The sequence below is a fragment of the Marmota flaviventris genome, chromosome 10 (genome assembly GCF_047511675.1).
Source record: "Marmota flaviventris isolate mMarFla1 chromosome 10, mMarFla1.hap1, whole genome shotgun sequence".
NCBI classification, from domain to species: domain Eukaryota; kingdom Metazoa; phylum Chordata; class Mammalia; order Rodentia; family Sciuridae; genus Marmota; species Marmota flaviventris.
In genome coordinates this window covers 94,796,614-94,809,653 of record NC_092507.1, presented here as the reverse complement: position 1 = coordinate 94,809,653, position 13,040 = coordinate 94,796,614, and the positions used below count along the sequence as shown (strand labels likewise).

At 38.8% G+C, this 13,040-nt stretch overlaps 1 protein-coding gene across 1 annotated transcript in view; it reads left to right on the top strand.

The window, feature by feature from the left end:
- The first annotated feature begins 6,807 nt into the window (after nt 1-6,807).
- Slc25a24 (solute carrier family 25 member 24) overlaps nt 6,808-13,040 on the top strand; it is a 48,311-nt gene continuing 42,078 nt past the window's right edge. The window contains exon 1 of the mRNA XM_027943158.2: nt 6,808-7,247. Coding sequence (XP_027798959.1) covers nt 7,065-7,247 — 183 coding nt within the window. The 5' untranslated portion in view covers nt 6,808-7,064. The remainder of the gene's footprint in view (nt 7,248-13,040) is intronic.

Sequence of the window (13,040 nt, the reverse complement as noted above, 5' to 3'; positions counted from 1 at the left end):
ACACAAGCTCACTCATACTGAGTTTCTGGTATTTGGCCTTGTGAAACAACTTCTTTTTATAGCCTACTAAAATTACTTGAAAGGTTTATTTGAAAATAAAATATATAATATAGGACTGGGCTGGGACTTAGTGGAGCGCTTGCCTCACATTTGTGAGGCACTCTATTTGATCTTCAGCACCACATTAAAATATATATATATATATGTGTGTGTGTGTGTCTGTGTGTGTGTGTGTAAAGGTATTGTGTCCATCTACAACTAAAATATTTTTAAAATGTAATATAAAATTAGTAATATTATATGACTATAAATTTACTATATATATGCATAATGACCTCTACAAAGCCAACATGTAGAAGACATTTGAAAATGCATAGACATTAACAGGGATGACTAATTAGTAACAACAGTAATGTAGAAGAACCAGGACTAAATAACCTTTAAAATGGCACATTTTGACAACAGAAGGTTTCAAGGCTTACACAACTAACTTTAGGCACCCAAGGGGAAAAAAAAACAGATAAATTGGACTATATCAACATAGAAAAACTTCTGTGTGTGTATTAAAATCACAACAGAATGAGAAGGCAACCCATGGAATGGAAGAAAATATGTATGTTAAGTTAATTTCCAGAATATACAAAGAACGACAATTCAACAATATAAGACAAAGAATTTAAAAAATGGACCAAGGTCTTGATATGTTTTCAAAGAAGATATATAAATGTCCAAAAAGCACACAAAAAAGTTGTTACACAGCACTCTCATTAGGAAAATGCAAACAAAAGTCTCAAAACTATAATAGCTGCTATCAAAAATAAACAAACAGAAAATAGCAAGTATTAGTGAGGATGTGGAGAAATTGGAACCTTGGTACAAATGCTATTGATAACAGTATGGCAATTACTCAAAAACTAAAAAATAGAATTACCTTATGATCCAGCAATTCCACTTATAGATATATCTCCCAAAAAAATTCAAAGGATCTCAAAGATCCTTTGAGATTCATTGATTCATTCATTGTTCATTCATGTTCATATCTGCATTAATTCACAGTAACTAAAAGGTAGAAGCATCCCATATATTCATTTATAGATGAATGGATACGCAAACTGTGGTATGTATATAAATGAACTTTGTTCATCTTTAAAAAGGTAGGAAATGGATACATGTTACAATATGGATGAACTTTGAGGATATTAATGCTAAGTGAAATAAACTAGTTACAAAAGGACACTAATGTATGATTCACTTGTATGAGGTACCTATCACAATCAAATTCATAGAGAGTAGAGTGGTGGTTGCCAAACAATGGGGGAAGGGAGGGATGGGGGTTTAGTATTTAATGGGTACAAAGTTTGAGTTTTGCAAGGTGAAGAATTCTGGAGATTGCTTGCACAGTAATGTAAATGTACGTAATGCCACCAAACCAAACACTTAAAGATGGTTAAGATGGGAAATTTTAGGTTATATACATTTTAGTACAATTAAAAAACAAAGGAATTACTTTATCCATGTCCCTTTTTTGCAGCATAAAGTTACATTATATGCTTCAGGGCTTAAATGGATGAAGCAGTCACTGAGAAATCATTTACAAGGATTATAAAAGCCCAGATTCATTATGAACCTTTAACTTTGTTATTGGTGGATGGATGCTGATGTGATAGTTTGGAATTATGTCACATAGTTTTGAAAGATTAATATATTACATTTCTTCCATTGATTCATTGTAGTATGCTAGAGTGCACAGTAAGTGAATTTGCGCAGAATATTTTTATAAAACAAAAATGTAACGCTCAGGTTTTAAATCATATTTTGGCACTTTATCATTTGTTAGTGTATTTTAAAGATATATAACTATTAGTGTGGATGACTAAAAAAATAAAGATCCACCTATCATCCTTCTTTCCTCTTATCCCACCTGCATGCGCTCCCTTAGTTTCTATATTTATCCAAAAGCCATTCTTCAACTTTAAGTAAAGGCGCCATCTACTGAGATGCTAGCAACATTGCAGTATGTTCATTTTCTATTAGACTGCTTTGCCTTCAGATACAAAGCAACACTTTGAAAAGTCAAATTGAATTGTTTTCAATTTGAAACTTATTAAAAATATACAAGCACACATCTATTTACTACAAATATATAAGTAGTTCAATGAGTTTGAAGATACTACAAAGATAAATCAAACTTTAAAGGACTCAAAACATTTCAGTTTTTGAGCATGTATATACAAGACATGAAATGAAATACATTAAAGACCCAAAAGTCATATTTTTAAAATAAGTGATAACTCTTTAAATAAGAAATATGAAAAAACTAAGAAATGAAAAAATATGAAATGAAAAACATATAAAATAAGAAATATGAAAAAGTAAGAAATGTGCATTGGAAATTTCTTTCTGCACAGTGTAAAATGAATGTTGGGGAATAATTTTTATAGTTTATAGGTCCTTAGTTTTATTGGATATAAAATTTCCTGTAGCCAGGTGCAGTGGCACATACCTGTAATCCCAGTGGTTTGGGAAGCTGAGGCAGGAGGATCACAAGTTGGAAGCCAGACTCAGCAATTTAGTGAGACCTTAAGCAACTTAGAGCCTGTCTCAAAATAAATAAAAAAAATTTAAAAGGTTGGGATGTGGTGCAGTGGTAAAGTACCCCTGGGTTAAATCGCACCCCTCCCCCAATTTTTTTCTTGTGGCTATAGAACACTTTAGGAATGATTCAGTTATTCCCTGTCTTCCTGCTCCATGAGGACAATGCTTTAGTTGTTTTTCTTCACCACTGTCTCCCTTATATGGAAGTCTGTGTATGGCCCTTAGGAAGTCCCCAATAAATATTTAATAGTTGAATGAACAAAGTGTGTAGGAAGAAATATGTATTCACATCTGCTTTATATTTTGTAAAGCACAAAAGAGTTTCTCACAGAACCTCTTGTTACAACTAGTCTGTTTAGTTCCATTTTAATTATAACCCTGTTCTTAGAACTGTGATCATCATTATTATATTATGGTATCTAATGCTACAATGTTTGTATCTCTTTACTTCTAATAATACTTTATATATCTAGTATGATTGTGGGGAGTAAAACATATTAATGTAACTGTAGTTTCTCTGTCCTTTAAATAATTCTGTATGACATATTAAGTTAATGTATTTTCCTGTGTTATCAAGCAAAGAATGTGGGTAATAGCCTTCTCTAGGTGCCATGCTTTCTTTTTGTTTGTTTTGACATTTATTATTGTCCTGTGCTATAATAAAATTCTAGTTTGAGGGGCTGGGGATGTGGCTCAAGCGGTAGCACGCTTGCCTGGCATGGATGCGGCCTGGGTTCGATCCTCAGCACCACATACAAACAAAGATGTTGTGTCTGCCGAAAACAAAAATGTAAATAAAATATTTTAAAAAAAAATTCTAGTTTGAACTTTAGTTTTTCCACTCCCTGGTCACTTCTGTCTTTGTTTCTGGCTCAGACAAGGTTAACCACTCCCTAGCTATCAATTGGACTTTTCTGCTGTGAATCTGCTCTCCTCTAAGAAACAGGGAAACAAATATGACAAGAACTGGATATTAAACAAAATTGAACTTGTCTCTGAATAAGGACCAAAAATCATGGTTTAAGTGTTGAAAACACCCCCTTTCTCATAAAGGGGGTGTTAACACCTAATACCACCTAACCATTAGAATAAATCAAGTTTTCTCATAGTATAGGATGTTGTAAAAATAAAAGTTCAGTGTGTTTGGAATCTTTATGAACTTTTTCAGTGAAATATATCCCACGGTTAGGTAAGAAAATACACTGGTTATACTCAGTGCCCATTGTATACATTGTACCTTGTCTATCAAGTATGAAACATTTTCTACACACACAGGAAGAAATCTGAGTATTCTGGAATTTGTTTTACCCTTCATGTGTGGTAGAAGATTCATGAAGCTATTATACAGAGACATTTTGAACCTGATACTGTTAATGTTACCCTGTGGTCCTCTCATGCTAAGGGTGGGTCATGTGCCCTGCCCCACTATGCTGTTTCCTTTTCCCCAACAGACCTTTGTGGGTATGAAACAACTATTGATTTCACTCACTCTTTGCCACCCTCTCAATGCCAGCTTCTTAGCTAAATCCTCACCTCTCCTCCATGATGCTGGCAGCATTGTCGAAAACTCCACAGTGGAGGGAATGCAGAGAGGTAAGTTATCTGCTGTGACTTCATTTCTGGCCATCAGGCTGGGAAGCAGTGGCTATTGTTCTTTCTGGCCAGCATCACTTGGACCACTTTTACTATATTGTATTGATGATTGAATGAAATAAAGTATTATAAAGTTTGGGGTTTTGTTGTTTTGATTATGGCAGAGCCAGTTTTATTTAGTTTGCTCATGAAAGGGAAAATGTATTGCGGTTACCCAAGGAGCTCATCTGAGGAAGATAGGAAAGGCTTTGTAAGGGTGTCAGGATTTATTTATTTAAAAAGCGAACCTCCAAAAAGTTGCAAGCACAATTCAATGAAGCCCATAAGCCTGGAAGGTTACATCTAAGTGTTAACTACTGTCTAAATTCTACCCTTTGGATATTGTGCTTCCTTGTTATATTTCTTTAGTCTCCTTCAACTCAAAATAGTTTCTCAGTAATGTCTTGATCTTCATTATCTTTACATACTTGATGGTTACAGGCTGATTATTTTGAAGAATATCCCCAATTTTGGCTTATTTGTTCTTAGGATTGGTCTCAGATTAAGCATTCTGTTGGAAGCATCACAGAAGTGATGCTGTGTTCTCTCTTCATCCTACCAGGTGGTCCGTGATCTCAATATGTCTTTCACTAATGACATTAACTGATAATTTTGATAAGTAATGTTGTTAGGTTTCTCCACCAAAATTTATTCATTTTCCATTTGTAATATTTTGTCAGGAAATAGTTTGAAACAAGATAAATATCACATTTCCCATCTACCTTTCATCCAATGGTGTTATTGATATTTCTTGCCTGTATTAATCATTGTTATCATGAGTGACATTCTACTTTTATCATTCCATCAATATTTATTGGTTGGTGTTCTATCATTGAAAAGAATTTTCTCATTTGTATGATCGTTTGTGTGGACTAATGGATACCTGTTTTATTTAATGGGATATAATCTGCTAACATCATTTATTTTGATGCCCAAATTGTAGCAGATTTGGCCATTGAGAGCCCCTTTAAGCTGACCCTGTGTTCTTTTAACACATCTCTGTTCTGTAACCACTGACATTCTGGTAAAACAAGATGTTCCAGTCTTATCGCTACCTTTGTTGCCCCTATCCTAGAATCAGTTATTTTTCCTAAGTGCTCTAGTTCCTTTTGGAGTAAAGTATTTAGAAAGAGCAGTCTGGTGCTCAATGTGTTCAGTGTTCCGGATTTGCTACTCCTAGATCCTGTCAGTGGACAGAGCTGGTGTGTGTACATACACACACCTAACTTCATAATTTTATATCTGAAAATACTTAAAACCATGAACTCATGCTGATATCACTAATTTCAATCCAACGCTACAGGTTTATTGTAGCTAAATGCTTTGCATATTTGTGACTCACTTTTCTGACAGTAAGCCTCCCTGTCATCCTCAATACAAGTTGGAGGCAACATAAACAGATAAACTGTTTTCAGGATGTTTGGAGGCAACATAAACAGATAAACTGTTTTCAGGCAGTCCTTAACTACAAATGCTAGATTCAAGTAGAGTATGTCTTTAACGTAAGAAATGGTATGAGGGGAGTTAAACTCAGGGTCTGCTTTCCTGACTTTTGTGGAATAACTGGTTTTTGTTTAGTGATTCAAAGGATGTGGGAGAGTCTATCTCAAGTACAGATTGTTTTCACTCCTGCAGACAAGAGGATATAGCCAGTTTCTATTAAGCATATGTGATTGGACAATTATTACCATTAAGGGCATGTCACTATTGGTGCTTTAGAGTATAAGATGTTCCACTTAAAATATACAATGTGTTGTTGTGAGTTAATTTTTCATATTCATTTTCCTGATGAGAGGCCACTGGGAGAAGCTATGCCACATCTCCCAGTTCATACAGCTAAAGGACTAGGACTCTGGTATTGTCTTCATAAATCCAGCATTTCTAATATTATCCCACTTTATGTAGCAGGAAGTTGTGACTCACCTGGGTAGTAAATGCCAAACCTCAGAACCTCACCCATCTTGGGAGGGAGGGGTCTGAGGTTTTCAGATACAGTCTCAGGGCAGCCTCTTCAAGTGCTTTATCACAGGCAGGTCACCCGTGGTTACTTAGTTACCAGGCTATTTACTAAAGCAGCCACTCATTTCACCACAGCTGAATGGATGGGCCCCCTCCCCTTTCTTCTTTCCATGTGCTTTTTAAAAAATGTTTTCGGATTTCATTCTTCTGCTTCCTAAAGCAGATTTCCGGGTTATGCACTCAGCCACTCTTGTTTTTGTGAATGGAAGATAAGCCGCGAGGTGTGTGATGTCTGTGGAGTTACCCCTACAAGTTACAGATCCGTGTGAGATGAGCCCGACATGGCCCATTTTCCAGGCAGAGAGCCACCTTTGGGCAATTGTTGGTCAATGCTCCAAGTCGGAGGGGGACCTTTAAAATAAGCTACCCGCACTTCAAGCCAGCTACCGGCAAGCCATTAATACGGTAACGATAAAGCCCGTAACTTTCTGGGGCTCCCTCCCTTACAGCTGGACTCCGGACAGAGCGGGACACCTTTCCCCCAACCGCCCCACACTGCAGCACTTCACTTCCTGCCTGCAGCCTGCCCAGCCCAGCCCAGCCCCGGAGGCCTCTCGAGGAGGCCCGCGCTAGGGGAGCTCCTCCCGGAGCAGCAGCTGGTCGGCCACACCCTGCACGTCGAGCCTTCTCGGGCAGCCTTTGGGTTCCTGCGCCCTGCGTGCCAAGCCGAAGCCTCGCCTCCGCCGACGCCCCTAAGGCTGTTCGTCCGCGGGCCCCTCCCAGCCAGGCCTCGCGCGGGTCCTGGTCGCACTCGAGCGGCCCTCGGCCTCCACCTCCAGTGATTTTCCTGAGCTGGGCCGCCCCACGCCTCCGGAACCATGCTGCGCTGGCTGAGGAGCTTTGTGCTGCCCGCGGCTGCTTGCCAGGACGCGGAGCCGCCGACGCGCTATGAGACCCTCTTCCAGGCACTGGACCGCAATGGGGACGGCGTTGTGGACATCATTGAGCTGCAGCAGGGGCTCAAGAGCCTGGGCATCCCGCTGGGCCAGGACGCTGAGGAGGTGGGTCCCTGCTGGGGCGCTGCTGGAGCGCTGGGAGGGCTGCAGGCACTCTGGGGACGCTGCCAGAATCCTGGAGGGTGGCGGCCCAAGGCTCTGCCAGGAAGAAGGCGGCACTGTGGCTTCCAGCCCGCGGATGGGTTCAGAGACTCGGAAAGAGGCGCGCAGCCAGTTAGCCCCATAACAGAAGCTGGACTGAAAGGCTGAGGGTATTTTTCCAGGATAACATTAGTGTTGTGAACACTCTGGCCCACGGACGCTATTACAATTTAAACCCACTCCCATGACACTTTTGTTCTGAATGCATCCCGGGGTCTTTACTTGCCTGTTGTAGTCTTGCAAACTTTTAAATCTTTTTTTTTTTTTTTTTTTTTAGCCATCAGACTTAAATGGGCCCCTAGTTCTGTAAAAGATTCATTTTGTGTCTCCTCGAAGCAGCTTTGTTACATAGCCAGTGATATTCACTGTTTCAAATCTGTTTGGAAACCAGTGGTTCTCCCCACTTGTTGAGGAGGAATGGCGACATTCTAGTATTTAAGACATTCTTAAATCAATACCCTGAGTATATGGATTGGTTTGAAGGATTGGCCTGTCGCTGAGCAGTTTGACCTCTGAGTCATTTTAATTGTGTTCCTGAAGTTCAGTCCCCTTAGCTGGGTGGAGATACAATGTTTGGAACTTCTCCAACCCCTGATAGAGTGCAAGAGGATACTGTGGCATTCCCTACCCCAAGAGGGAAAGTGATTGGGTTACTAGAGGGCCAACAACTGTTCTAAACTTGAATTTTAAACTCCTCTCTCAATGTCTTTAGTGGTTATAGACCTCTCAGTTTACCATTTCTTCTTGACTTAGATTTAGTTAGTTACAAGGGTTTTGTTTTGTTTTGTTTGTTTTTTGGGAAACTGCCCATTTTGCCCAAGGTTCATATTAATCATGATTTTATAAAACTTGTGATTATATCTGTAGATGAGTAATTTCATTCCTGATATCTGTCCTCCTCCACCCTCTTTAATCTTGCCATAGATTTGTCTATTTTGTTCACACTTTGAAAGAAACAACTTTTGGTCCTTTTTTGCTGACTGAACCTGATTATTTTCTTTGATTAATTTCTGTTTATTTCCTTCTGCTTTCTTTGGGTTTACTCATTTGCCTGTTTTCTAATTTCTTGAATCAAATGCATACTCATGAATTTTGAGATATTATATCCCTTTAATCACTTATTTGGCTGGGTCCCACAAGTATTTTTGGAATTACTTATTTTTGTAATTTAGTTTCAATTATTTTCTGATTTCCAAAATGACTATATCTTTGACTCACATGTTATTTAGTGTACTTTAAATTTCCTAGTGTATGTTTTTGAGTTGGTTCCTTGAAACTATGGATAAAATAGACAAACCTTTGGCAAGACTGATTAATAAAAAGTGAACCAAAATCAGGAAAAAAGAGTTTAACAGCATATTACAAAATAAGTTATATAAAACCGTGTATATATAGACATAGGGGTCAGAATGGCACATATGTATCACTGTCATATGTGTGTATATTTAGTAAAGATACATAAAATGTATTTTATTCATACATGCGATCTCAATCTCTGTGCTCAGGCCAGGCATTACTAGCCATTCCCAGAGTTCTTACTCTGACTGGTATGCACTTCCATAAAAGGTTAATGGATATTTCTGGATTATAGGAGTTAGGTTGCTTTTTCTAATTTTTTTTCATTTTACTTTTGTATTATTCATTTTTCAATTTAGAAAAATGATTGCAATGCAAGTTTTATAATTAGGTAAGCATTGTTTTAATTTGGGGTAAATATAATTTCATCGTTGGCATGCCTTTTGGGCTACCCTCCAGAGAAGAGTTGGTTACTTGCTGCTATGTGTAGGTCCTTTGTCTCACATATCTTTGTTGTTAAAATTTTCAAGTGGTTTTATTTTATTTGATTATTGTGGCTTCCACTGAGACTAGCCCTTTTGAGAATGGGTGTGGATCCTGTTTTATTCATTGAACAAAGTAATACAAAAAGATTTAAGGCTATAACTTGAAATACTCCGACTCACAAAGCAGTGGCCCATTTTTTTGATAATAAAAAAGAAAACTTTAAATAAGTTATTAGAATTTCTATTTCCAGCATAGGTAGGACAAGATAGCCAAAAACATGTTGTATGATCACTAGAAGTTTTGGATAAAATAAGATAAACATCTTTCTACATGAATAGCTAAGTAGTAAAAAAATAAGGAAGATTCAGTCAGGCTGCATAGGTTTACATCATGATTGTTACTTCTGCTGGTTAACTTGAGGCTATTTTCTTAACTCTTCTGGCCTCAGTAACAATAATACCATGTCACTGTGTTATAATGAAGAATAAATGAATTAAAATATAAAAGTAGTGAGACTAACATCTGTATGTCATAAATATTCAACAACTGTTAGCCTTTAACTGTTTCTGTTACTACTAATGAAAGACAGGTGTCCATCTCCCTCTACATGGATTAACCAACATCTCTTAACAATTCTACCAATTTTTTCTCTTCTATATTTTGAGACTCTGCTGCTGGTGTACTCAAATTTGGCATTGTTACCTCTCCCTGGTGAATTGCTCCTTTTTACGTTATACCGTTTTCCTACCCTTTGAGCTCTGTTCCCCCATATTTTTAATATGCCTGAATCATTGCCATGAGCCAGAGTGTTTCTCTTAGCCATTTAGTTTTCCCAGGTCACCTCTGGTGAAATCTTTAGCATTTGGGTCCCAGTTTGTGCAAAGGATAGTATGTGCCCCACACTCTAGTCAGGATGAGATGTTCTTTGTCTACTGGGCAGTGAGTGAGCCAGCCCCCAGCTCTTGTCACTGCCTCTGTCTTTGATCTCTCCTGCTACTAACTGCATCAGTTCTTATCCTCCAAGGAGCAGGAACCAAAATGGGATTGAGTGTGCAAAAGATTTATTGGGAGAAATGCCTGTGCCTGTGAGGGATAAGAGGGAACAATAGTAAGATGGGGGAGGGGATGTCTTTAGACTTTAGACCATGACACAAGTTTTGTTTTGTTTTTTAAAAAGGACTGTGATTGAACCCAGAGCTTCAGGAATGCTAGGCAAGTGCTCAAGAGTGTGAGAGAGAAGGATTAATTTAGGAAGAACTCCAGTCCCAAGCGTAGTTGTTAGAAAGTCTCAACTAGGTTAATGGGTAGTGACTAAGGAAATGCAGTTAAGGCAGTCCTGCACTGGCTGCCCAGTGCTAGTGGGCACCAGTGTGCCCACAGTGTGCCTAGACATTGGTTGGAGCAGCCCAAGGCAAGTGTGAACTTAGCATGAGTGCTGCAGATTCAAAGATTTGGCAGGAATAGGCTGTCCATCAACTCTGCTTCTACAGACAGGTGTTCTGGAAAGTTTGCTGAGCCACTCATGTCCCTGATCACCACTGTGACCACTCCTTGTGCTAGAGAGATGTGCTTCTTTGCATAGCTTTAGAAGAGAGCTCCTTTATGGTTCTTGGCTTCTCTTCCTGAAGGATATCCATGAGATAAACTTCAGTCCCCATGGCTGCAGCTGGTTATAACTAGACCTCTATTTCCCTTCTTGACTATCTATTTTAAATCCCACTCATCCACAGCTATAATATCTACAGGTATTTGTTACTTACCTTCATTCCTGAGGGGTTCAAGATTCTCAGGCCAGTATTGTATGTGTCCATGCATAGTTATAATTGATCAAGGGAGCATCAGGATGGGTGATCCATGTGGATCACCCAAGTTCCATATATACTCTTCTCTGTCAAGCAGCACTGCCTTCTGCTGATTGGAGTCAATTTACATCTACCAACTTGGTGATGTCTCTTCTTACCTATTGGTCTCTGAACACAAGGAATACAAAATGTCCCAAGGCACCTGTAGTCTGTAGTTCAGTGGGATACTTGCTGTGTTCCCTAGCAAGAATATGTCATTTTCAGGGGCCAGAAACTAATCCTGCAAAACTGAGAGTTGTGAGGATAGAAAGGAAAAAGTCCCCCAGTGGGTCATTGGGAGTGATGGTGAGGACACTCCTGCTTTTACTTCTTGGTTGCTACACTTATTTATTCTTCCCATTGAGGTTCTCCTTTAGAGCATATACACTGTATCCTCAAGGCCATCTTTGTCAAATGTTGTCTGCTAGTTGTGCTCTTCAGTTGTGCTTTCATTAGACCATTCCACTATTCTGTGAGGTTGGCTGTTCCTAGATGGCCTGATGCTGTGTTTTGAATGGGTACCCCCCAAATTCATGTGTTAGAAACTTATTACCAAAATTCATATGCTAATGACATTTGGAGAAGAATCCTTTAGGAATTTATTCAGATTAAGTGAGGTCATGAGGGTGAGGTCCCTCTAATGGCATTAGTGGTTTTGTAAGAAGAGGAAGAGAGATGCAAGCTAGAATGTTGCTCTGTCTTGCTGTGTGATGTCTTCCGTCATGTCATGATGCAGCAGGAAGGCGCTCACCAAGTACTGAATAGAAGCCAACACCATGCTCTTGGATTTCCCAGCCTCCAGAGTCATATATATATATATACACATACATACATATACACACATACACATACATACACACACACACACACACACACACTATATAAATTTTTGGTTCTCAATCACTTTGTTATAGTGACAAGAAAATGGACTAAGATATGTGGTGTATGATATGGCCAGTGAATTCCTTGGTTTAGGCCAACTGCTGAACAGTATTTACTGTGAACTGGACAGGCCATGTGCTAGTTCAGTGATTACCTATCTTCTCACGTAAGGAGATTTCTCTTTCTATACAAAGTGAATGATTCCTCCCACTAGGAAGATTTTCTTTCTCTACTATTTTTCAAGGCCGCTCCTAGATGTTGCTGTAATGCAATGTAATATTGCTGTTTTGGTTTTGCACCCATATTGACCCTTTAGTTAACTAGGATCCAGTTTTTCCCTCCTCGTTCATGGGGGAGGGGAGGAAGGACTGTGTAAGAAGAACTTCAACAGAGAAGCTCTGCCAAAGTTTGGGCCAGGCTGATAGGGATCCAGCCAAACGTTATTTGTGAGCAAGTCCGGAAATGATCCAGCTTGAATTCCTCACCATGTCCAGTCACTGGCTGAAAGCAGCCAAGGGAAATGATGGTAGTGGAGCTCACTCTGGTGCATCTGAAGGTGCCAAGGCAAGAGACTAGAGGATGCCAAGTCAGCTGTGTTCCCCACAGCAGGACCCCTTGAAGGAAGATCTGTGAGTTATAGCTCCATGGTTCCTGTGATATTATGCAGAAGCTCTTTGGAGTCCTTAATAATTTTTAAGATAGTAAAAGCATCTTGATACCAAAAGTTTTGAGAATTTTTGATTGATTTTTATAATACTCCATTTCACAATTGTAGCATGTGTTACTAATTCTTTATTGTTTATTATTTTATTCAGAGTTTCAAAATGATTATAAGTGAAATTGTAGTGAATCCCTGGGTATTCATGTTTTTTTCTTTCATTTTGAGTTGCATATCTTCATAGGACAAATTTTGAGGAATCGAAATTTCTGAGTCTGAGGGTCTCTTTAAATAGAGATTTGCATTGCCTTGCAGAAACCTTGTAGTCAACTCCCTCTTGACTAACAGTCTATATTTTTCCACCTCTCCATCCAATTAGGATATCAGTCTTTATAAAGTCTTCCATTCTGAAAGTAAAACTTCTTTTAATTTCCTTCATATTTTTGTTCTCTTCAGCCTTCCAGAGGACTGGATGATGCCCACCCACATTGATGAGGACAATCTAGACTCAAGTCTACTGATTCAAAAGCTAAT